The 23,152-nt window shown below is 34.0% G+C and overlaps 4 protein-coding genes across 5 annotated transcripts; 2 read left to right on the top strand and 2 right to left on the bottom strand.

Moving 5' to 3' along the window:
- Positions 1 to 6,497: 6,497 nt before the first annotated feature.
- On the top strand, positions 6,498 to 8,419 carry LOC141684084 (CASP-like protein 1). Its single transcript, XM_074488919.1, has 3 exons — positions 6,498 to 6,883; positions 7,838 to 7,964; positions 8,060 to 8,419. The coding sequence occupies exons 1-3, from the start codon at positions 6,597 to 6,599 to the stop codon at positions 8,282 to 8,284; spliced, it is 639 nt and encodes a 212-aa protein (XP_074345020.1). The 5' UTR covers positions 6,498 to 6,596; the 3' UTR covers positions 8,285 to 8,419.
- A 360-nt stretch (positions 8,420 to 8,779) lies between these two features.
- LOC141684083 (indole-3-acetic acid-amido synthetase GH3.6-like) lies at positions 8,780 to 11,326 on the bottom strand. Its single transcript, XM_074488918.1, has 3 exons — positions 10,787 to 11,326; positions 9,698 to 10,644; positions 8,780 to 9,612 (listed from the first exon to the last, which is right to left on the bottom strand). The coding sequence occupies exons 1-3, from the start codon at positions 11,116 to 11,118 to the stop codon at positions 9,023 to 9,025; spliced, it is 1,869 nt and encodes a 622-aa protein (XP_074345019.1). The 5' UTR covers positions 11,119 to 11,326; the 3' UTR covers positions 8,780 to 9,022.
- A 1,091-nt stretch (positions 11,327 to 12,417) lies between these two features.
- On the top strand, positions 12,418 to 14,946 carry LOC141687127 (uncharacterized). Of its 2 annotated transcripts, XM_074492294.1 has the most exons (5): positions 12,418 to 12,747; positions 12,861 to 13,046; positions 13,350 to 13,455; positions 13,537 to 13,598; positions 14,392 to 14,946. In XM_074492294.1, the coding sequence occupies exons 1-5, from the start codon at positions 12,676 to 12,678 to the stop codon at positions 14,668 to 14,670; spliced, it is 705 nt and encodes a 234-aa protein (XP_074348395.1). In that variant the 5' UTR covers positions 12,418 to 12,675; the 3' UTR covers positions 14,671 to 14,946. The 2 variants fall into 2 exon arrangements, with proteins under 2 accessions (XP_074348395.1, XP_074348394.1); XM_074492293.1 differs by having other exon boundaries at positions 12,422 to 12,747; positions 13,350 to 13,598.
- Positions 14,947 to 16,121: 1,175 nt separating this feature from the next.
- On the bottom strand, positions 16,122 to 21,690 carry LOC141687067 (uncharacterized). Its single transcript, XM_074492212.1, has 9 exons — positions 21,469 to 21,690; positions 21,210 to 21,322; positions 20,120 to 20,292; positions 19,692 to 19,785; positions 18,243 to 18,353; positions 18,051 to 18,140; positions 17,046 to 17,131; positions 16,835 to 16,899; positions 16,122 to 16,660 (listed from the first exon to the last, which is right to left on the bottom strand). The coding sequence occupies exons 1-9, from the start codon at positions 21,656 to 21,658 to the stop codon at positions 16,551 to 16,553; spliced, it is 1,032 nt and encodes a 343-aa protein (XP_074348313.1). The 5' UTR covers positions 21,659 to 21,690; the 3' UTR covers positions 16,122 to 16,550.
- Between the last annotated feature and the right edge of the window lie 1,462 nt (positions 21,691 to 23,152).

The raw sequence follows: 23,152 nt of genomic DNA, 5'->3' as shown, positions 1-23,152 counted from the left end.
TTTCGGAATCGTTACCCAAAATCAATTTTGATCACCCCGAAGAGAATATCTGATGTCCGAAAAATATTTCCAGAAAAATCCGAAATTAATAGTCATAGACATATACACACTGAGATGCCATGTGGAGTAATCACCGCCTCCAAACTCTTTTTCTATGCCCCGAAAATAAATTAAAACGGAAAATATGCTCCGCAAATTTTCTTCTCAGAATCTCGCAATATATATACATATATGTAGGTATCGAAACGCTGATCGTTTATATATATAATAATTAAAATTTGGATGAACGGTTTGTAAGATATGAATTTTTGAAAATTGAAAAGTATATAAACAGGTAGAGAGACAGAGAGACAGAAGAGGAGGAGGGGGGAAGAACCTCGCGGATAAAAGAAAAAGGGGGGAGGGGTAATGCTTGCAGTACTTATCAACATACAAGCCTAATTTTGTCTTGAAATTTAGAATTTAACGAGCAGACTTACGGGTACAATTAACCTGAAAATTACCAAATAAGTTTTAAAATTCTTGGAATAGTTAAAAACTAATAAAATAAAATTTTTATAATTTTTAAAGCATTTTTGACTCACGCACTATACCCGCATTATACGATTTAAAGAACCGAGCCGCACTTGAAACAAATTCAGAAAATCACGAAAATAGTTTTAAAATGTTACAAATATCCCGAAGTTTATAAAAACATAAATTTCGTAATTTTAAAATAATTTTTGACAAACAATTTATACCCGTTTTTATCAATTAAACGAATCAACGCGCGGGTGAAATTAATCCCAAAAATTTCCAAAATAATTTTAAAATTCCTGGAATATTCCCAACTTAAATAAGTATGAGTTTCGTAATTTTTGAAGAATTTTGGAATTAAATACGGATTTTACAAATAAATAAAATCAGAAAATCATACAGGGCTAAATAATTGATGAAATATTGATTTCTAAATTTTGTAAAATCCCAAAAACACTTATTATAATTATAAAGTCATAAAAATAATTTTAAAGATAATTTAAATATTTATGAAATTAAATTTTCAATAAAATCACTTTTAAAGATAAAAACAGAACGATACGACTCAGTAATTAATAATACAAATAATCCTCAATCACAACTGAGTCCCACACAATTAATATTACATACAACACATAGGATACCGAATACCATCCAATCCCGAATATTACTAAACGAACTCAATTTAACGATACCAATAAAATGATCGGTTTTCAAATAAACGTTTGAAAATAATACATTTAAGTAGATATTTTTAGAAATTAACAAGGATCGATATAACACTTAACAATTAGCACATTACCATTTAATAACACAAACTCGTCAAACAGGGATAAAATATCCACCATTTTATTCCTTCTAAATCAGAAAATCACATAAACATATTCAAATAATAATAATAATAATTCTGAAAATACGGGATATTACAGTTATCATAGGATTCTAGCGGATTTACTTATGGATTTCAATAATTAATTTGTTTCGATATCTTAGTGTGTGGTGATTGATTGATATCCTAGTATTGGTTGTGCTTATTCGTCTTATGTGCGTAGCTAACATATAAGATAGCGTGTTAATCTCTATTGAAGCGACAGTGAATATAGAGGTTTAGAACTTGCCATGCTAGCATAGGTTCATGTATTTGTTATGCATGATTCGTAGGTAATTTTAACCATCTTACTTGCCCTATGTAATCAAGATAGATAACTTGTGCTTAAACCGTCATGTTGTCAAATTCTATAGGCATATAGGGTCTCAATATAATTGGTGCCTAGTCAGCTTCTATCTCTTTTGTGGATGTCTGGTAGAATGGTACTCGTGCAACGAAAGTTGGCGTTTATCAGTTTCGTGTTATCTGATTAGTGTCATCACCATCACATGCTAAGGTTAAGAACAATGACTTTGAATGAAATAGTAATGAAGTTGGGATCCCATGTTTGTCATATATAGTAGTTCAACCTCAATTCTCTTAGTTAATGTTATTTAGTATAATCTCTTAGTTTAATAAAAACCCAATTATTTATTTGTCTTAGCATTGAGCGATAACCATACATTGTTGCATAGGTGCATAAATTGAACTTAACCTAAACCAGTCTCTATGAAAACGAATCTGATTTATATCTTATACTACATACGAACGCGTATACTTTCCGTGAATTTTAGCGCGTGTTTTCTCCCTAACAGTTACCCTCCTCACGTATAAGTCAAATTTTTTGTCTGTATTCCAACATTTCATCATTATGTCAAAAACCAATTCTCCAACACTATAAAAGTCATACGTTCAGATAATGCACTCGAATTTTGGGACAGCAAGTGTGTCTCGTTCTTTGCTCAGAATGGTATTACTCATCAACAATCCTACTCTTATAGACCCCGACAAAATGCGAGGGTCGAATGTAGACACATATATATACTTGAGATTTCTCGCTCCATCAGATTTCAGGCTTATTTACCACTGTCTTTCTGGGGTTACTGTAATGAAGCTGATGTTTATCTCATGAACCGACTATCAAGCTCTGTTCTAAAAAATGTCACTCCCTATAAAACACTCTTTCAAGAAGCACCAAACTACACACATCTTAAATACCAAACTACACACATCTTAAATAAATAGGATGCCTTGCCTTTGCTACCAATCCAGAATTCACCTATGTTAAATTCACTGCTAGAACAGTACCTTGCCTGTTTGTTGGATACCCTACATCAAAAAAGGGATATCTTCTATTGAACTTGGGTTCAAATAAGATATTCACATCTCGAGATGTAAAATTTCATGAAAAAATCTTTCCTTTCCATCTAGATTCCATCAATAACTATATGACACCCTTGCCCATTCGTCAAAATATTCTGCAACCTCAACTTTTTGATGACATCTGTTTCTCCACAACAGATGCAACACAGTCTGATACAGACCTAACACCGATTGCCTGTGAACCTTTGTCACCTGGGAGTTCCAGTTCTTCTGGTTCTCACGGCTCAACTCATGATAATTCTCCAACATACCCTGTGAGATACTCCACACGTGTTCATAAGCCACCTGCTTATCTACAACCTACCAAGCAACCACATCTCCAGTACAATACATCTCCAATTTGGCCTATATGACTGTTGAACCAGAGTTTACTTGTATTATGGACAATATGACTATCCATAATGACCTAATATATTACAAAGATGATGTGAAGGTTCCGGGCTGGGTAAATACTATGAATACAAAGCTACAAGCTCTTGAGAGTAATAATACGTGGAAGTTAACAACCTTACCTCCTGACAAAAATCCATCGGTTGTAAATGGATCTTCAAGACCAAATACAAATCTGACGGATCAATTGATAGAGAAAAGGCTCGTTTAGTGGTACTGGGGTGTAATCAAACATATGGGGAAGACTACGCGGAAACCTTTGCTCATGTGACGAAGATGACAACCATCAGGACGCTACTTGTTATTGTTGTCATCCTTGATTGGACTACTACACAAATGGACGTCACAAATGCATTTATGCATAGTGACCTCCATGAAACCGTGTTTAAGAAATTGTCACATGGATACTCTCAATTCGGTAGCAGAAATGAGCTTAATGATACACAAGTTCACTCAATTGTTGATCTAGTTCTGATGTTGCTCCGGTCATTATACGGGTTAAAACAGGGCCCCTGTCAATGGTTTGCTAAATTGTCATCCACCCTTATTAAGCTTGGATTTTCTTAATCGAAGTCTGATTACTGCATGTTCATTGAGGCAACAAACTCTCACATGAGAGTAGTCCTTATTTATGTCGATGATCTCTTAATTTGTGGCAATGATGAAGCTCAAATAATACATTTGAAGAACATGCTTACACAGTCCTTTCACATGTAGGATCTTGGTCTTATTCAATATTTTCTGATATTAGAGGTCGATCGAACTGAGGCTAGATTTTTCTTGTCACAACAAAAATACACCAAGGATCTTCTCAGTGAGTATGGGTTGCAATCTGCAAAGCCACTTAAACTTCCAATGGATTCCCATAAGAAATTGACTCATGATCAAGGAGATCTTCTTCCCGATCCACACGTATATCAACGTGTATTGGGTAAACTTATCTATCTCACCATTACCCGACCAGACATTTCCTACTATGTACAGCTCCTAAGTCAATTTATGCATGCCCCAACTACGACTCATTATCAAGTTGCAAAGAAACTTCTAAGATATCTAGTAGGTACCGTTACTCAAGGAATTCTTTTGGCCTTTAAAAGTGCGACCCAATTTCAAGCGTACTGTGATACTAATTGGGCAAGCTGCCCAATCATACGACGCTCCACCACAAGTTACTGTATCTTCTTGGGGGCCTCTCCAATCTCTTGGAAAGCAAAAAAATAGTTAGTTGTAGCTCGGAGCTCTGCAGAGGCCGAGTACAGGGCAATGGCCATTACAACGTGTGAAATAACTTGGCTCAAACAACTGCTTAAAGATCTGGGAATATCAGCCATGCCACCTGCAATGCTTTACTGTGATAACTAGGCTGTCTTGGCTATTGCAGCCAACCCCGTACAACATGAACGCACAAAACATGTGGCAATAGACTGTCACTATGTTCGAGATGAAATCAAAGATGAGAATATAATCACTCAAAAGGTTTGAGTGTATTAAACATTGCAGGTAGCTGATATCTTCACCAATATTTTACATTTACAACTACATGAAGCACACATGTCAACAAACTGGGAGTTCCTGTTGATATCCACTCCCATCTTGAGGGGAGTATTGAAGGGACCACAACATAGAGCCTATAACATTTCTTTCCAATGATGGGCACAAACTCTCACATGAATTTGGCGGCAAATATTCTAAATAGTGCTGAAATTGTGATAAGAATCCACCAGTAATTTTCTCTATATATGTTTTGTGCTCAACATACTGAAATGATTATGTAGATATTTCTATCCAATTATTTTCATTTCCTTTTTCCATGCATTTGGTGCTCTCTCTGTTCATGATTATGTTTGTGATTGTTTGTTATTTGCGGGTCCTAGTATGCTACTACCTCTGTTTTCTTTTATACGACGTTTGATTTGTGTGCACACATTTCTAAGTGCTTTGACTAGGTAGTTAAAATAATAATTTTTAAAATTTTCTTTTTGTAAATAAAAATATATAACTAAAACTTTAATTCATATAACTAAAACTTTAATTCAGAAAAAGAAATTTTTAAAAATTATTATTTTAATTATGTGATCAATAGACTTAGAAACGTGTGCACAAAAGTCAAACGACATATAAAAAAACAGAGGGAGTAATTTTCATTTAAAGTCAACAACAGTCCCTTAAACATTTGGTATTCATCTGTACGTGTTACAACACAAGTAGCAGGGTTAATCTTACCTAAGATGTTGCGATTTACATTTCATACGTTTTAATAGATTTGTAAAATATATAAATCATATGATGATGTTTGAGTGTGAACAAAATCACCAAATACGTTGCCGGAATTGGTAAGCAAAACACATCTTTGGGTCATCCATAAAGCTTTGTTTAAAAATTGCTATAGAGTAGCAATAACAGCCAGTTGTATGTTTAATAAATTAAATTGCATTGTCTATGCCGATTTGTTGGGTCATACGTGTATATTTAAGCAGATAGTAGTAATCGTACACGTCAAAATAATATTAATAAATTATCGTCGCAATTAATGAACACATGGGAATGGGATCGCAGCAAAAAGATGAAATAATTCAAGATTAACGTGGACTTGGAACAAATAAAATGGATAAGCTAGCAGCATCCAATTATAATATACATCGACGTTGATGTTGTATATATCGTAATCAACGTTTCGTATCAACTTGGACATACAATTATTAACTTAAGTTAGAACCCCCTTTTTTGTAGACTTTTGTACAGTTCTGTCATATATATTTCTGTAGCAGGTTTTGAACGCAATTTAATTTGTTAAGCTAATCAAATAATATTCAACCGGCGCTATAATTTATCTTTTTTATTGTTACGTAATAGAGTATAAGATAGTCTATTCACATGGGACTCAAATGAAGCAATCCTTAAGACTTTTTACGATCAGAGTTCAGAGTTTAGAGTTCGGTTGCAGCAATTGGTAATTATAAACTATTACTTCATTTTTTAGAATAATAAATTTTATTAAACTTTGAATTACGCTAGCTATTGAGTATAATCCGTGATTATTTTTTAAGTTCAAGAGCAAAATAAACGGTTAAAAAAATAAATTTTTTTTAAATGGTTGATGTTTATCTAGCAAGGACTGTTAAGGAAAGTTTGATCTTTTCACATGTTAATTTATTTCAATTTTATTTTTTTTGGAAAAAAACAGTTCATAATTTAACATTTCCCTAATCATACTTAAAATTGTGATTATGAAAACGGGATGAGTACTTACGTGTTAGTAAAGTTAATGCCAACTAACATCAAGCAGGCAGGCACACATTATATATAAATATTAGCAACTACATTTTTATTTTATGGTCTGTAGGTAATGTGCCGCTGTATAAATTCAGTAACATAGACTACATATTTAGTACTTACGTCCAATAATAGGCAGGAGCTAGTTTCATATAATAACGTACGCATGGCTTCTTCTAAAGATAATAAGCCTGCAGATCAGGTAGAAAATGTGGCAGCACCTGTGCCAGCAGCTGCAGCAGCAGCGCCACCACCCGAACTTAAATCAGAAACCAAAACTCCAACTAGCTATTTGGCAGTGAGTGAAGTAGTTTTGAGAGTGTTATTGTTTGCAACAACAGTAACAGCTGTGGTGGTTATGGTCACCAGCAAGCAGACTGAGTGGATTCCGTATCCAGCACCGCCTTTTCGTGTACGCAATTCTTCTAGGTTCACCGATTCCCCAGCTTTCGTGTAAGTAGACCGTCATGATTTTCCCTTGATTATTCCGATCCTGGTAATAATAGTTTTATTATTTCTTCTCAGTTGTGCATGGTTGTGTCAGAAATCAGAATGTTAATTTGTTCTACGGAACTCCTTTACATGCACTGCAACACCTTTAGACTCTGATCTTAAGGTTTGTTTGGTGGGTACCGATAGAGACACTCTAACAATAATATTTTGATGAGTTGACTAATTTCTATTGATTTAGATTTTTGTGTACAGGGGATCCATCATAATTACAAACTAACTATGCACACATCATAAAATAAATCTATATTTCCATGATTTTATTAATATTTTTTTTTAAAAAAAAGTTATAGGTAGGTTTATAAGGCGCGAGTACTGAAAACAAATAAAATAAACATCTATTTTAAATTTGATTCTCAAAATTATAAATTTTGAGAATATTCTCAAATCCTTAAAAAACTGCTAAAATGAGTCACCCACGACTATATGTAAAAAACACAGATATATAGAAATTTACGGATCTGTTTAACAAATTTGCTTAGGCTTTTGAGTCACAATCAATTGACACTCGTTTTTCTTCAAAGAAAACACCCAATTTTAATGCATGTTTAAACATTTCATGAAAGAGAGGAGGCAAAATCTGGCCACCACCAGTCAAATATATAGCAGTAGTGTTTGAACTTTCTGGTAAAAACGTATAGTTATATTATTTAAGAGCCTAAATATCAAATGCAGCACAGTGATATTTTGACACGGACCTACTGTGTTTGTGTATTTTAAACCATAATATAACCTTTTCCGTCTTTTTTTGGAATTTATGTTTGTACCTCTGAATCTTGTATAATGGGAGCCGGAGGGAGTATTCTACAATGAGGTCCTTGATGTTAATTACTGCTGTGCCCTCTTGATTCTTGATGTTACTTGAAAACTAAACATGGTTAATGTTTAATTGTTTAGATACTTTATAGCAGCACTTTCGGTGGCTGGTCTGTACAGCATCATAACTACCCTGGTGACCATTTTAGCTCTTCTGAAGCCCGATAACTGGAAACATTTGGTATCCCACTTTGTAGTATTCGATGTGGTAAGAATTCTAAGACTTCTAATTAGCTTTTAAACAATTTACAGCTCATAATCTTGCGTGAACAAGCTACTTAACTAATGTAAAATTATTGGCAGCTGTTGTTGGGGATTGTTGCTTCAGCAACTGGGGCATCCGGTGCAGTTGCTTACATAGGATTGAGAGGAAACTCTCATTCAGGCTGGCTCAAGGTCTGCAATATCTACGATACGTTCTGTGCACACATAGCAAGCGCCACTGGAGTCGCATTGATCGCCTCCATTGTGCTTGTTTTGCTCATCCTCCTCTCTGTTTTTACTCTTTCCAGGAGAAGCCTTAAGTAAATTGTAAATACTCAGATATTTAAAATTTTATGCTGGCATAGATATGTTTGTGATGTTGTTGTGCTATACTTGTATGTAAAACGTCTTCGTGTTGAGTGAATGGAAAGAACTATGCTGCAAATGCATTTTACTTCACACTAATTACGTATTTTTCGCTTTGGATTTAAAGCACAAAAATTTGTTCAAAACCGAGAACCACAAATCATGTAACCTTTGTACCGCCATTATCCACATGTATGTAAGGCGTCAAACACGTAACCAAACCCGTTATCCAAGGATCAAATTTCTGAATCTCATGCTACTTGTTGAGGCACAAATGCGCCTTACCTTCATGCCAAGGAAAGATCTCGCCTGTAGAAAAGTATGGCTGATGATTTTTTTGGGTTACATCATAGTATAGAAAGGAAGTTAAGTATTCTTGCAATTTGTGCAAGGGTAATTTTACATAAGAAGATACTCTTAGACTGGGGTAACCTGTGTATTTCAGTCATGGTGTAGATTGAATGCTTCACTTGTAATCATCAAGAGAACAAAATACAAGCTTCTTTTATGTGCAAATAGATACCACAAGCTTTAAAGCTGTTTTACCAATATATTCCCATTGATTTCTGAGGTTTTCTTTTATACTCATATTAGATCTCTCTGTTTTTTACTTGATATGAAATTTTATTAATCAAAGAAATGACATTACAAATGAGGCCGCAAGTCAGAGGAACAAACAAATTGCAAGGTTACCTGTTACATATTCCTAGGAGCCCATGTTGGACATTTAGGACTGTAGTGGTTTGACACAACCTTTGAGTTCAAGAGATCAAGAAATGGAGCAAACTTCACAGACCGAGGAGTCTTGTACTGGCTCATTGAAGCCCCTAGGCTGATGGCATAATCCATCAGTTCATTAAAAGTACCTCTTTCTACTATCTTCATCTCAAGTGGACCAATTGATTTATCTGCAACACGACCTTGTCGATACACACTGTTGAGTGACTCTTCAATGGCAAGACAACAATCCTCGAAAACAGATGGAGGAACCATTTGGCGTGTAGCTACAGATCCATCATCAAGCACAGTATATTCCCAGAAGATGACATAATGTCCTGGAATTGTGCTTATGTCTGCGTATGCAGTATAATCAACTAAAATCACATTAAGTGGCCTTAAATAATTGATTACAGCCTTTTCTACAACACTTTGCAGCTCAGATTCATCAGTTTTATCAGCTTCTATGCTTAGAGCAACATTTTTCCGACAGATGAAGTTGAATTGAGGAGCCTTATTCTTGAATCCAGCAACTCGCAACAAATCTCCCACTCTAAATCGATAAAGCCCTACAAAATTCAGATTATACCAGAAACTAATATGTGATAAGAATGAGATAATGGTTGAAATTTTTCTTTCGCAGAATTAACTTACCAGCATAGGTAGTCACAACAAGCTCATATTCTTCTCCAAGCTTAACATCAACAAGATCAACCAATTGTTGTTGTATCTTCTCATTAATCAGAGATCTCTCCGCAATACAGGAACTTATATCACCAACCATATTTGTTTTTGACACTGGCAAGAACTCGAAAAAGGCCATGGTTGGAATGGGGGTATAGGAGACTTCATTTGGCTTGCAAAGAGGATCAAGATTAAGACCAAACAAACACTCTGAAGAAGCATACACAGGGCTCACAAGAGGTAGTCCATTGCCATAATATTCAAGAGTTGGTATGTACTGTGACATGCTCCCTGTCACGATAGCTTGAATGCACTTTGTATTTGGCCACAACCTTGTTATAATCCCTTTCCATGACTTCTTACTACATTCTGCTTCAATAAGATCTGCTAAAACCGGGTCAGGTTTAAGGATTTCTGTTAGCACTGACTTTCTCACCGAGTTGTCTGTGATTTCAAGGTTAAGAGTTCCTGTACGAATGTCTTTACACAGTACTGGCCAGTTGTTTTCAAGAAACTGAATGGACCGTATCAAGCCAGAACCAAATGGAGCTCCGACTCGATTAACTTCATCGCGGAGACATAATCCACACAGCATTTGTGAGTACATACTTTGGTAAATGTCTGGGCAGAGAATGGTTTCATTAGGGCTAGTGTAGTTTGTATAGGGGTCATCTTTAACAGACCTGTTAATGAAATGTTTACTTTGGTATAAACTTGTTAAGGCTGAACGAGCCATTAGGCCGCCAGGAGTCTTGAAGCCCGGTTTTGTGAACATGAAATGCATTGCTTTTCCTTTGTCTAAACCAGGTATGTACTTATTCATTACAGGCATTAAAAGTCCATGAAATGCTGACTTCCTGCCATGCTCTTCCTCAATGGTTGGTATCAGTTTTCTCTCGCCTCCAGATGTCCCGGAGCTTAACAGAAACAAAAATAATTAAGCCAAGTGATGGTTAATCCAAGTCCAAACACAGAATATATCTATCAACTATAAGAAATTAATCATCTAAGATGTACAAACAAACGAAAACACACAATAAATAAATTTTGTATAACAACCTTGTAAAGAAGTCTGAAATGGGGTAAGAACATAGGATGGGGGATTTATCACCATATGCAATTCGGTTGATATCAGGTTGAATATCCTCATAAGTGATGACAGGCACAAATTTCTTAAAACTATTGCTGTCTGTGTGTCCGCCAAGGCCATGACGCTGCAAATATTCAACACCTGCATTTTGAGTTAGTATTTCAGCAAGAACTTGCTTCTGAATTTCATCTGCATTAGCAGTCACATATTCAAGATACTCTAGAGCCTTCTTGTCCTTCTCTGTTGTCATATGACTACCCTCCATCTTATTCTCATTGCTTTCTGAAGTTTCAGTACTCATTGCTTGCTTCCTACCTTTCTCTTAAATATACAATATAATTTAATGGTGTTCTTATAGTGAAGATGTATTGTTGCTGAAGAAATATACAATATAATTTAATGGTGTTCTTATAGTGAAGATGTATTGTTGCTGAAGATAAGTTGTTCTTTGATCATCTTTTCTATATTAAGCATTTCTTCTTGTCAGCAAATGTTTCTTTCTATATCTTGATAAGGATTTTTATCTTATCCTTTCAAGAATAAGATTGACATCGCTATTTGCAGTCAAATACTGTGTAATTACTTAATTAAAATAAAGTGACTCGGGAGGCATAATCCTAAATTCTCCTCCCGTGGGATTCGAACCTGTGACCAAGAGGATAGTTTTCTACACTTCAGCCAACCCTTGCGGGCTACTTAACCGTTACTTTTAGTAACGTATACTATAAGGGAAGAGGATTACTCTGGCCACACAACCTTTGAATTCAAAGAATCAACAATTGGTGCAAACATCACAGGCCAAGGAGTCTTGTACCAGCTATATGTGGCGGACTTAGTAACAGATTTGTCTTCTCATTGTTCATGTGAAATTAGAAAATTTAGTGTCAAATGAAATTATTTTCATTTTTGGATTCAGCATCAAATATCGAACAAATACATATGCATATGCTGCTATGTAGACCTCAGGGTCAGACTGCTGAATAATTCAGTCTCTAAACAACCTTGGAAGTGAAGCTGAAGCTCACTTCTTTTAATGACAACCGGAAATTCAGGCAGCTGAAGTTCTTAAGCTTCCAAAATTTCTTAAAGCCTCATGATTCAAGGATTGTACAAATACATACTTTTGTTCTACGTTTTTTTCACCCAACTTTAACTTAAAAAATTAATTGTTCACCTTTAGTAGTTTTCTATTCTTAGTTACTTTCTCCTCCGTCTTATTTTAAAGATAAAAAATCAAATAATTTGTAAGAAAAATTAATCTATGAACTATTTTCTCTTTAAAACATAGCATCTCTTTCTATGTAATTTTTACCCCACCACCGTGAGATTTATTAAAATCCAAAAAAAAAAAATACTCTCTCCATCCCAACTATTTATTTACATTTGTGTTGGGTAAAGTAATAATACCGATTAATATTTTATCTATAAAGTGGGTGTAGTGGAGTTGAGTAGTAAATGAGTTTATAAAAGTTCTATTATTTTTGAAAAAAAATTAAATGTAAAGAATTAGATATATAGCAAAAAAAAATGTAAATAAATGGTTAGGAGGGTGGGAGTTGTAATTCTTAATTTTGGAGAATATATTGAAGTTTAATCAACAGATGAACTCTTCTAGGATCAACACTCTGACTTTCTGCTAGTCAGTTTCCTCTCACGTAATCTTTACAACATAAAAATGTGCTGAGTGAGTTAGCTGACAACATCAATCACCAAAATAAGTTACATGTATCCAAGATATACAACAAAGTTTTTGACTTTATAGAACACGCATATAACATATGCATCACAAACTTTCCTTCACTTTTTATTTCACTTAAAAAATATCTTGTTGCTAAAAGGTTGGATAGTACATAGAAATATGAGTGAATCAAAGCACATGGATAGCTCAATCCCAGATGATATTGCCCTCAAATTGGTTTCTTCTCTTCAGGTACTTGTTTGACTTTGCAACAATTCTTAGTTGTTTTCTTGATAATTTTTTTTTGTGATTTTTTTTTTGTAATAATTGTGTTTTGGATTTTGCATGTTGATTGTGAATTGAAGGTATGGGATGTGTGTTCACTTGGTAGCTGCTCTAGATTTTGGCAGGAGCTATGTGGGTTGGATTGTGTTTGGTCTTCTCTGTATAGAGATAGATGGCCACAGTTACTTTTGGATAATAATCAAGATTCTTCTGTTCTTGATGTTGATCATAACCATCAGCCTCATCATTCTAAAACCACCTCTAAGGTTTTTACTTTTTGTTTTTGTGTATGAAAGTTTCTATTTTTTTACTTTTGGACTAGAAGTATTCAATTAGATTTTTAATTTTGATTCTTAATTTCTCAAGACTAAATTTATTTCAATCTATAGAATTCTATATCTGCATATCAAAACAAAATAATTTTTTCTAATACTTTTTTTGTGAAACCGTTGTTGCATTCTGCTATTAGGTATGATGTTGGCAAGAACCGACATGTTGGATATATAACTTTATTGGTGGAATTGTATATTGGTTAAAATTATAAAGTTTGTATTGTACGTATAATGTAGGGATGGAGAGGCTTATATATCAGCAAGCACAGCGAAATGGCTGGCAAGGCAGCCATGGTAGTTAAATTTCTTGAAAATTGTTTGAACTCTGAATCAATTGAAGTGGGTCAGTATCTTAAGGCAATTAAAGACCTATACACTATGCAATTTGGATTTAAAGATGTCCAAATGTTCTTTCTTAAAGCAGAGACCAATGTGTTGCTCAACTTGGTTGGCCTGCACTATTGCATTAGCTGGCTCAGACTTCCGGTAATTACTTCAGTCCCATATCCGTTACTTATATCATACGCAGATGTGAAATTGTGAACAAGCAATATAAGAGCTTTTCATACTGTTCTGTAAGTACTCCTAGAGAACTTTTTCCTAAATTGTAGTATACTGTTACCTTGTTGGGATATGATGATTGTGGCACAAAGAAGGAAATACATAGTTCAGTAATTGAGTTGAAATCAATATGTCTGGAGCCTGCAATTGCATAGCAGTGTTCTACCTGAGATATATTCATGTAGTTCTGCTGCTAAAAGAACCAACTAGTCCTATCAGAAACTTTGCTTGGGTCGACGTTATTTGCAACTTTATGTTTCCAAAGGTTTAGCATAATTTTATAAAACTGCATTGAAATTTAATTGTTATAGAAATATGGCAGATTTGTGCTTGAATAGATTGGAGAACCTGTTATCAGTGACTCTATGTAACCGTTAGATTATAATTTTACCATAACAGTCTTCTGAAAGCTCTGGCCTCTTGGTGTTGCAACATATAAAATTTGCTACATAGGCAGTTGGGAACTAATTCTGTACCCATTTGGCACCTTTAGCATTTTCCAAAAAGATTATGTGGTCACTTTTATTAGTACACGAATTTTGTTTAGAATTTAAAAGGTCCAATGGTGTTGAATTCTGCACACAATCAGCGGTGCCCACGTATTAAAGTCTGATAGTCTGGCCTTCAAATTCAGGCAACATAATTCATCTTGTAAACCTTAAAAGTTAGACATCTTCTTCTATAATAAATAAATTGATTATTGCATTGTTTCTATCAGCCGGAGCATATAATGGAAGCGCTGGAAAGCTGCAAAATATTAGAGCGGAAAGTGTGTGTCCAGTGGTGGACTTTAGGGCGGTGGTTTTATGGCTTCCGCATGCGTGATGAGTCCCATTCTCGTGAAGTCTCTCTGGGAGATGTTGCTAGGGCCAAAGAGGAAGAAGTTCTTGCAGTGCTCTATCGAGGTGCCATTTATGAGGTCTTTCGTGTTCGTATTTCCTTTGCTAAGCCCTCAAATGCTCATTGGACAAGCCAAAACCTAAATACTTGTCGCTAGGATAGCTTTCTCTATAATGGCGCATATGTATAGTGTAATCTTCAAGTTAATAAATGAAAAATATGTTTTAATGTCAGTATCCGTGCTCACAGATCTTCTGCAACCTGTAGGATATAATAAATTGGTATATTTGTACAAATGTGTGCCTGTGTAGGTGTAGCATACAATATGTGCGCCTCTTTTCTGGATCCTCTATCCATGTATGGACTTTGTAGTTTATCTTTGGATAAAATTCTGATGAATAATATGATTGTGAACCTTGTTACTCAAATAGAAGGTGTATAACCTATTTGGACCTTTGAGGTTCAAAGTTCAAACCAAGGGCAAATGCAAATTTGACTTTTCCGGAGGTGGGAGAACACATTATATATTTTATGTAAAATGGCAGAGTTAAGATAATGTTAGCCCCAGAAGCACAGTTAAGATCTATCTGAAGTGAAGAACATATTAACCCCAGATGCATCTAATTCCTTCATGCATGCTCCACTTGTCTCAAGATAGCTAATGCTATTATCCCCAGAATAAAACCATCTCATTATGAGAAGAAACACTGATCCCGTATCATCACTTCATTGAACATAATTTGCATTCAATTGTCAAATTCACTTACTGAGATAAGACAGCTCTAACTAATAACTATTCGCTAGGTTTAGATCGAAACCGAGAAAATTCTGTTAGGGGAGGGGAGGGGAGGAAGTTGGGATCGAAAGATAGATATAAATCATACTAAGAGCTTGTGACAAAACTGTTTTAAGAAAGATAAAATTTATACGAAGAAGATTGTGAAGCAATTCTCTGTTTTATAAACTGCATATATAGGCGTCGCTCTTTGGCACATCACTTTGAAGTCAATTTAGTAACAACATTTTGATTCGAGAATGAAACCTATGGTGCTTGCAGAAAAGCAGCAGTTTGTTTAAATTAAAACTCCCTTGTTTAAAACGATGATGGAGCTTACATCGGTGTTGAAACAAAATTGAATCTCCCGCGTCTGGGTTATTGATTTTTGCACAAGATCAAACACGATTTCTCCATTCTTCATATCACTTCATTCGAAAATGGAGTACAGCCTCTAGAATTTGAATTTGCAATTAAAAAAGAAATACAGGAACATACAAGACGAAAGAAGCAAGTTTAGCAAGATGTATATGTGTTTACTGGTCAACAAAAACGTTGAACAAGAACACGTCGTTGCCTTGGTGGTGGAAGGAAACATTGAGCAAGGATAAGCACCGCGACGATTATAATGATCATATGTTTGGGATCCAAACTCCAACCCTTGTCATCTTCACAGCAACAACATTTTCCCATCTCCAACGCCAACAAGAGTTTTAGATATATGAATTGTGCTATTCTTGCTCTTAAATTATTCAAGTGTTAGTTACATATATGATATATCCACTGAAAGTTGACATATTGGAAAGCAAGAGGAAGGGCAGGAATCTACCAAGTACAAACCAACAACCAAGTTTCTTTCTAGTTGACAATATATTATTGTCTGTTGTTTTTCTCCAATCATCAAACTTCTGACATTTCAACACCAATTGCTTACCACACATCCATGATTTTGACTGTTTAGTATACATTTATTTGAAAAGCATTAATTTGTTTCTTCTGCCAACTTTAAATTACAGTATCTCTCGCACTGAACAAAATTTTGCAACAATCAAAACTCAACACTTCTAAATACAAAATTCAGAATCATATTGTCTATGCTACATGCTTCGCAAGGCTTGATGAAGAAAATTATAGAGAAAAAAGATTGTAAGGTTCCTGCACTCTTTTGTAAAGAATGTATAATCTTCGTAAATCTTTCTTCTGACGCTTATGTCTCTTTCTTACACATTAAGGTAAGTCCAGAGTCCAAAACTGGAGCAGCATTATATAGACATTTCCAAATATTGAGAAAAGCTTGGGTACTTCGGCTCCCATCCTGTTTCCTGGCGAGTCTTTGAGTTGTTTAATTTCTTTCCCAAAGGATCATTAGTTCCTGCATAGCAGAATTTTATAGCACTCCTTTAGATTAAATTCGGAGTGTCACCAATGGAAAATATGTACATCTAATGCTGACAGATCTTACACAAGAAGAAAAGACATAGTTACTGCTGTTTTACTTCTGTATACACATTCCTTCAATGTCAGCGCGTAATCAATTATAACTGACCTGTAAATCCTACAAATTTTGTGCTGAATTTCCCGCTCTTCTCAACAATGTCCATTACTTCCTGCCTGTAAACCATTATGAAAGTAAGAATACCATTTTGATCAAAAAAGATGAAAAAACAAAAGTCTAACACAATACGCTTTCCCAAAAGAATAAAAAGGAGATAGAAAAAAACAAGATATACAAAACACGAACGAGAGAGGAAAAGGACCTGGAAAACGGATGATTATCACAGCCCAAAAAGGTCCGACCACGAAGCTTTTTCTTCAAAATTGCAACTGCAAGAGAAGCTGCATCCTGCACGCCAGAACAATAACCAAAATACAACGCGCAAGTTAGGCTAGTTTTATATAATCTACCCATCCTGGTGATTTTCTACTACTGGAAAAATCGACTGTTAATTACTTTAATCATAATGGAACCGCCTAGAAATTTCAATACATTTAGTACTCAGTTACTGCAGTAAGCTTTCCTTTAGGATATGATAGACAGAAAAGGTAAACTTATATAAAAGTTTGGAGTGACTAGATGCAACGACAAATATTATGACAGTGAATCTATGACTACGATATGTTACAGTTTTGTACAAAATGCATTTAATTTTAACTTAGTACAAACAGTGTTGTCAAAGGCACATCTATGGAACTTATATTATGTTTGATTAAAGAGAAAAATATGAAGCCCATGTCAGCCAAAATGAAAATAAGAATGATGGACTGTGTAATTCGTCATAATTAGGATCTACATAAATTCATTTCAAATTATGTACTATAACATTTATAGAAATATAAATGTTTTATGGTAACTGTGTACTTTCGAGATACATTTTTAAACAAAATATATCATTATTAAAATAGAAATATACTAGTAAAGAGGTACGATAAAATTTGAAATAAAGAAAATCGTTATTAAATTTTTTTCAATTTCCAACATCTTTATGCTTTATTATTAAAGATAATTAATTACTAATTTTTAGGTTAAGTGATATCTCTTCTATTGTTTTGTGAGTTGCAATCAGAGCAGTTTTTTTGTAAATATACTTCATTTGGTACTTGTCACATTTGAGTTTTGGCATTTCCTTTTTATGTGTATATAAGCAAACTTAAAGTCTGTAATCATGTGCCTAGCTTCAATAAGGCACATGCCTCAAGCCTAGTCTCCAGGACGGTCTTGCGTCTGGCACGCCTTTCACCTTGTATAAGCAAAAAATGGATACCTCATAGTGTATAAGATTGACGATGTGGTCAGGCCGAGATTCAACAGTCCCTTTCCTCAACCAGTAGACATGTGCCCCTCTATCTGCTTTGTATGATAGTTAAGGTTGTGTCCAGTACACGTTCACAAAATACTGTGAGGGCTTGTTAAGATCATGCTTAATATATTGTAAGCAAATTTGCATGAAGGATATATAGAGTCCCGCCAACCTAAGGACATTGCCACCAGATTCTATTACTACCTTTTCGGTGTTTAAAAGAAGATCGGTCCTAGGGCTTCTCCCAATTGCCACAACTGGACTATCCTGTTACATTTAAAAACAAGTCACTAAGAACACAGATCCGATAATAAATATCATTACAAATTCCTTTTGAAGACTACTTGGACTATTTTATTTTACTTTTCATATTAAACATGCTCATAAACCATCTTGCCTTTCACAAGATTCAGACTCTCGACCTCCCATAAACAGATATACCGTTGGACCAAGTGGCCATTGGTCTACTTGGACTCTTTTCCATATTAATGTAACAATAGAAATATAAAGTGCTAAGTTGCCTCCTACAGGGAGGAAGGCATGCTATAAGTTATTACAGGAAATTCATATGATGGGCTGTAGGAATGATCAAGCCTCCAGGATTGATGGGCTTGCAGTAAATCATTTTTTAGCAATTTTTGAAGGGTGGCAGCTGCTCCTGCACGCCACCCCTTGGTTCCGTCCTGATGAAATGCTTGCAAAATGCTTAGTAGATCATTACATGCAAAATCAGTTAAATATAATTAAAGTGCAAATTTTCACGAGTTTTACTATTTATACAAGTTTATAGCGGTTAAAAGGGAACACTAGCTCAATTATTATTTTTTCCCAACAAGAAAGTGTTCGACCAATTCTACTTTGAGGGGGGGGGGGATTGTTGCTAGGTCTATGAATGTAGTCCTGAAACTATTTAATTAATGATTACATTCAAAACTATGCTATTTTGTGTCACGAGATCAAGCACTAGGAGAGAAAGGAATAAAAATGCCTACTGTTTTATCATTCTACCTTGCATGCAATTGTGTCAAAAGTAATATGTAGACTACTCGGAAACCAGTGTTATCAAAATCGCCAGACGCATAGTAACTTTTGGTTCGTAATAGGTTACAAAAAGGATTTACGCAGAACACAGTCAAAGTCATTCAGGAATCGGTCGACATTCGAATCAAGAAAAAGAGGAGTATCACTGTACATCTTTCATGTGTAAGGCCGGGTGTAGATGAAAATCACAAAGTATATGGTGCATCAAACACTAAAAATGATGTGCACAAGCGAAATGAAGGATGCTTAAAGCCTACTACTAAACGGAACGAAGTTTCTGATATATTGATTGGATAACAGTTGGCATATGATTAAACCCCACATATGACATCCGGTACAATAGATCCCCCCTGATATTCCGGTTCTTAATTTTTGCCGCAACTCTCTATCAATGACAAATCAAGAGAATTATATAAAGGACTAGTGGAAAGTAAATGGAAGTCGAGAAAAAACTATCAAATAATATTCTAAGGCTCGAGATCACTTTGAACAGGTAGACCGTTACTTTAAATCTACAACTAGAAAAAGAAATAATTACAGAATGTGCTGGGTTAAATATAATACCTCATCACAATGACCATTGTCGTAGCAATCATATGGTGCAGAGCTTGAGGTGAACAAGAAAGAACCACAACCGTTCCAGTTTGATGCTGCTTCCCTGCATATAGTTCCATGTTAAAACCATTGATGTTAAATTCAAGAAGCACTTGCCTTATACTACCAAAATTAAGTGCATCCAGCAAGAAACATCACATAACAGGCAGAAGACGCTCTAATTTTTTATACTGATACCAAAAAGATTTAATTTATTAAGTTCCCAAACAATAATATTACTGATGCATTCAACACTGCCATGGATACAAAACATATTTAACTTAACTCTTTCCCAATATATACAATAGAAAAAAGTTAAGCTACATAAACCAACGATGTGAATTAGTTGTAGATATGTCAACAGGCAACTAAAAGAATGTGTTGGAGTTTGATACTACCTAAGATCACCAGGGTAGTCTGGTGTCCGCGATGGAGGGGCACAGAAAACCACGTAAGGATACTTCTGAGATGCTTTCATTCCCTTCAGAGATGGAGTGATTCCCATGTTGACCAAATCATCATGGTGATCAGTAGTAAATGTTTGGCCAGTAATTTGACATCCCTCGTGATCCTGCTGACAAATAACCAATTACGTCTTTACCAATGCATAGACAATTAGACATGCTCAAGCACGATTGTAGGAAATCTGTTGAGTTCAGCATTAAATGATAAGTGAGGATGCAAGATTTCCTTTCTGCAGACAATGCAGGTTGCAGGGAACAAGAGAAATCGGTCAAGTCAGCTTAAAAAACAATTAAATTCACTAACATATGCATCTGACCCGCCCCATAGTTACCACATTAGATATACTCTCAACTAAAATTCATACTGCATCATATGCCCATATATGTAACAAAACAACTAAAAGTAACTTAGGGTGACAATGCGAAGGTCTAGGTAACTAAATGTTCCAACATTTCATCCTAAATGCAAGAACATGGAAACTGTTACTAGATTCTAAGGAGTAATCGCACAATTAGGTTACACCAAAACAAACAAAACCTAAAAAGAAAGTTACAATCAACAACAAGGCAATTTGAATACATAAATCTCCCCAGGTTTAGTTTTCTTTAATTAAATTGAACGAATTCTGACTGAAGTTTATAGATTTAATCTAATTAAACTGAAAAAAAAAGTTACATCATTGAAAACTACAAGATTTCTCAAACGGACACTATGTATGTAATAATTACTTTTTAAATATAATTATCTCAATTCATAAATTTTAAATTAGATTAACATTTAAAACATAAATTTTAAAATTAAAATTAATAAAAAGGCGATAAATATAAAAATAAGTTGAGATCAAGCGTTACCAACAATTTATCAGTTGGTCGTCCATAGGCGCTTGTAAGCCAGAAATAACTTATAAGTAATGACACAAACACGCCATTAATTATCCTTAAAATGTGCTTTTCACTTTATTAAAAGTGTAAATAAGAGTTTTTAATATTCAGTCAATTTGACGGAACTAAAGGCAATACCTACCTGACGCCATAATTGAGCGATCAAGCGGCCAAGAACACCGGGACCAACTATCAACAAATCATGAGCTCCCACTATTCCAGAACGAGATGTCTCTACTTCAACCTTCGCCGCGCCTTGTGCATACAAAATTATGGAACGGTTAAATACATTATCAAACAAATCAGTAGTTTTTTTTAATTTCATTTCAAGTTACTTAAAATCCTGTGAATACATACAACTAGTGTGTATGTACGATGAGGAAGAGTAGGAGAGGACTAACATTGGCGGCGAGTTGGAGAGAATGGCGGTGAGTTTAGAGATAATTTAGGGGCGGTGGAGCTTGAGGGAGTGGAAACACGAGTGGTGGCGCGTGCAAAATTCAAATACGACGGTGTTGAAGTTCCGGGCCCGGCGATTGGACCTAGTGACGACGTCGTTTTAATTTGGGATGTGAAGGAAACACTAAACATTGTTGCTGATATGAATATTTTGACATGTTACACTTGCACGGTCTCTTAAATTATCCCCAAGTTAAATTTCAAAAAAATGGTTTGACAAGAATAATAGTATTCACAATATTTATATTTTTATTGATACATTTTTTTTTAATTAATTAGGGTAGGTGTCTATCCTTTTTATTAGAATTTTATCTTTTACCAAAATTAATTATATATATATATATATGTGATTTTAAAATTGTAAGAAAAAAGTTTTATAAACATCACTATTTTATTGAATATCTTGTAGACTTTATATTTTACAATAAAAAACATTATAAAATTTATTATTTCATGGTTTATATTCTATAAATATTATTATTTCAGTAAAAATATTGAAATTTATTAATCTTCAACAGGCATAACATATATGTCGTGCAAGCCGGACATATTTTTAAGATAATACGTTTTATAATATTTAACTTGCATGGTTTATGAAAATATCAAAAATTTTAATAGTTAAAGAAAACACTAGATTTCCGGCATCAAATAGATTTAAGACTTGAGTTCATTTTGTATGCAAGATATTACTATTAAGCGTGTCTCAAAAAATCATGATTTTTCATTTGAGTCAGTATACTTTGATTTATTGAGACTCGGGATTTGACCTTATTTTGAAAAAAAAAAATAGAGATTTAATCCAAACTAGAGAAATTATATCATATATATAATTTAATTGGAGTAAGGGAGTTTATGTGGTAGGCTAAGATGGTATGGTCAGTAAATTACTAATACTTATTAACAAAGAAAAGAAACAAACAAACATCAAAAAACAAACACCACCAAAAAAACCATGTATGTACTAGATTTGCAAAAAAAATCCTAATACTTATCAACCTAAAAAAAAATACAAAAATCACAATAAACATTAAGTTATAAAAAAAAAAGTCACACCAAATTCACCCACAATTTTTTTATAAAAAAAATTTTAATATAAAAAGTAGACAAATTAAATTAAAATTTATAATACTCACCATTTGAAAATTTATATAGTCAACAATATAAAATTTTAGTAAATTAAAAATTACAAAAAACATAAATTTCATGATTAAAGCAAGTAAAGTAAATAAATCCAAATCAATACTAATTAAAATAATATTATCAACTTATTTATGATAATTAATAAATTCTAATATTTTCTATCATTATCTTAATATTGTATTACGTAAAGTACAAAAATAAAAATTTAGTTGTATATGGTATAATAAATTTATTAAGTGAATATGTATAAATTTAATAATATTAAAATTAGAAAAATATGAAATTTTGAGCAAAAAACAATACAACAACTAAAATAAAATAATAATAATAATAATAAAATAAGTTTTAGCAACTAAATAGAGTTAGAGGTGCCATTTTATAATTTTTTCAAAAAAATAAATTAATTTAATTCAATATTAAAAATTCATATAAAATATTTATAAGATATCCCGTGCATTGCAAACTGATTTCAAAAAAAGTTAAAGA

Source organism: Apium graveolens, chromosome 9 (assembly GCF_009905375.1).
Source record: "Apium graveolens cultivar Ventura chromosome 9, ASM990537v1, whole genome shotgun sequence".
In the NCBI taxonomy this organism is placed as follows: Eukaryota; Viridiplantae; Streptophyta; class Magnoliopsida; order Apiales; family Apiaceae; genus Apium; species Apium graveolens.
Note: the sequence above shows the minus strand (reverse complement) of the source record. Positions and strands in the feature narration are given on the sequence as shown.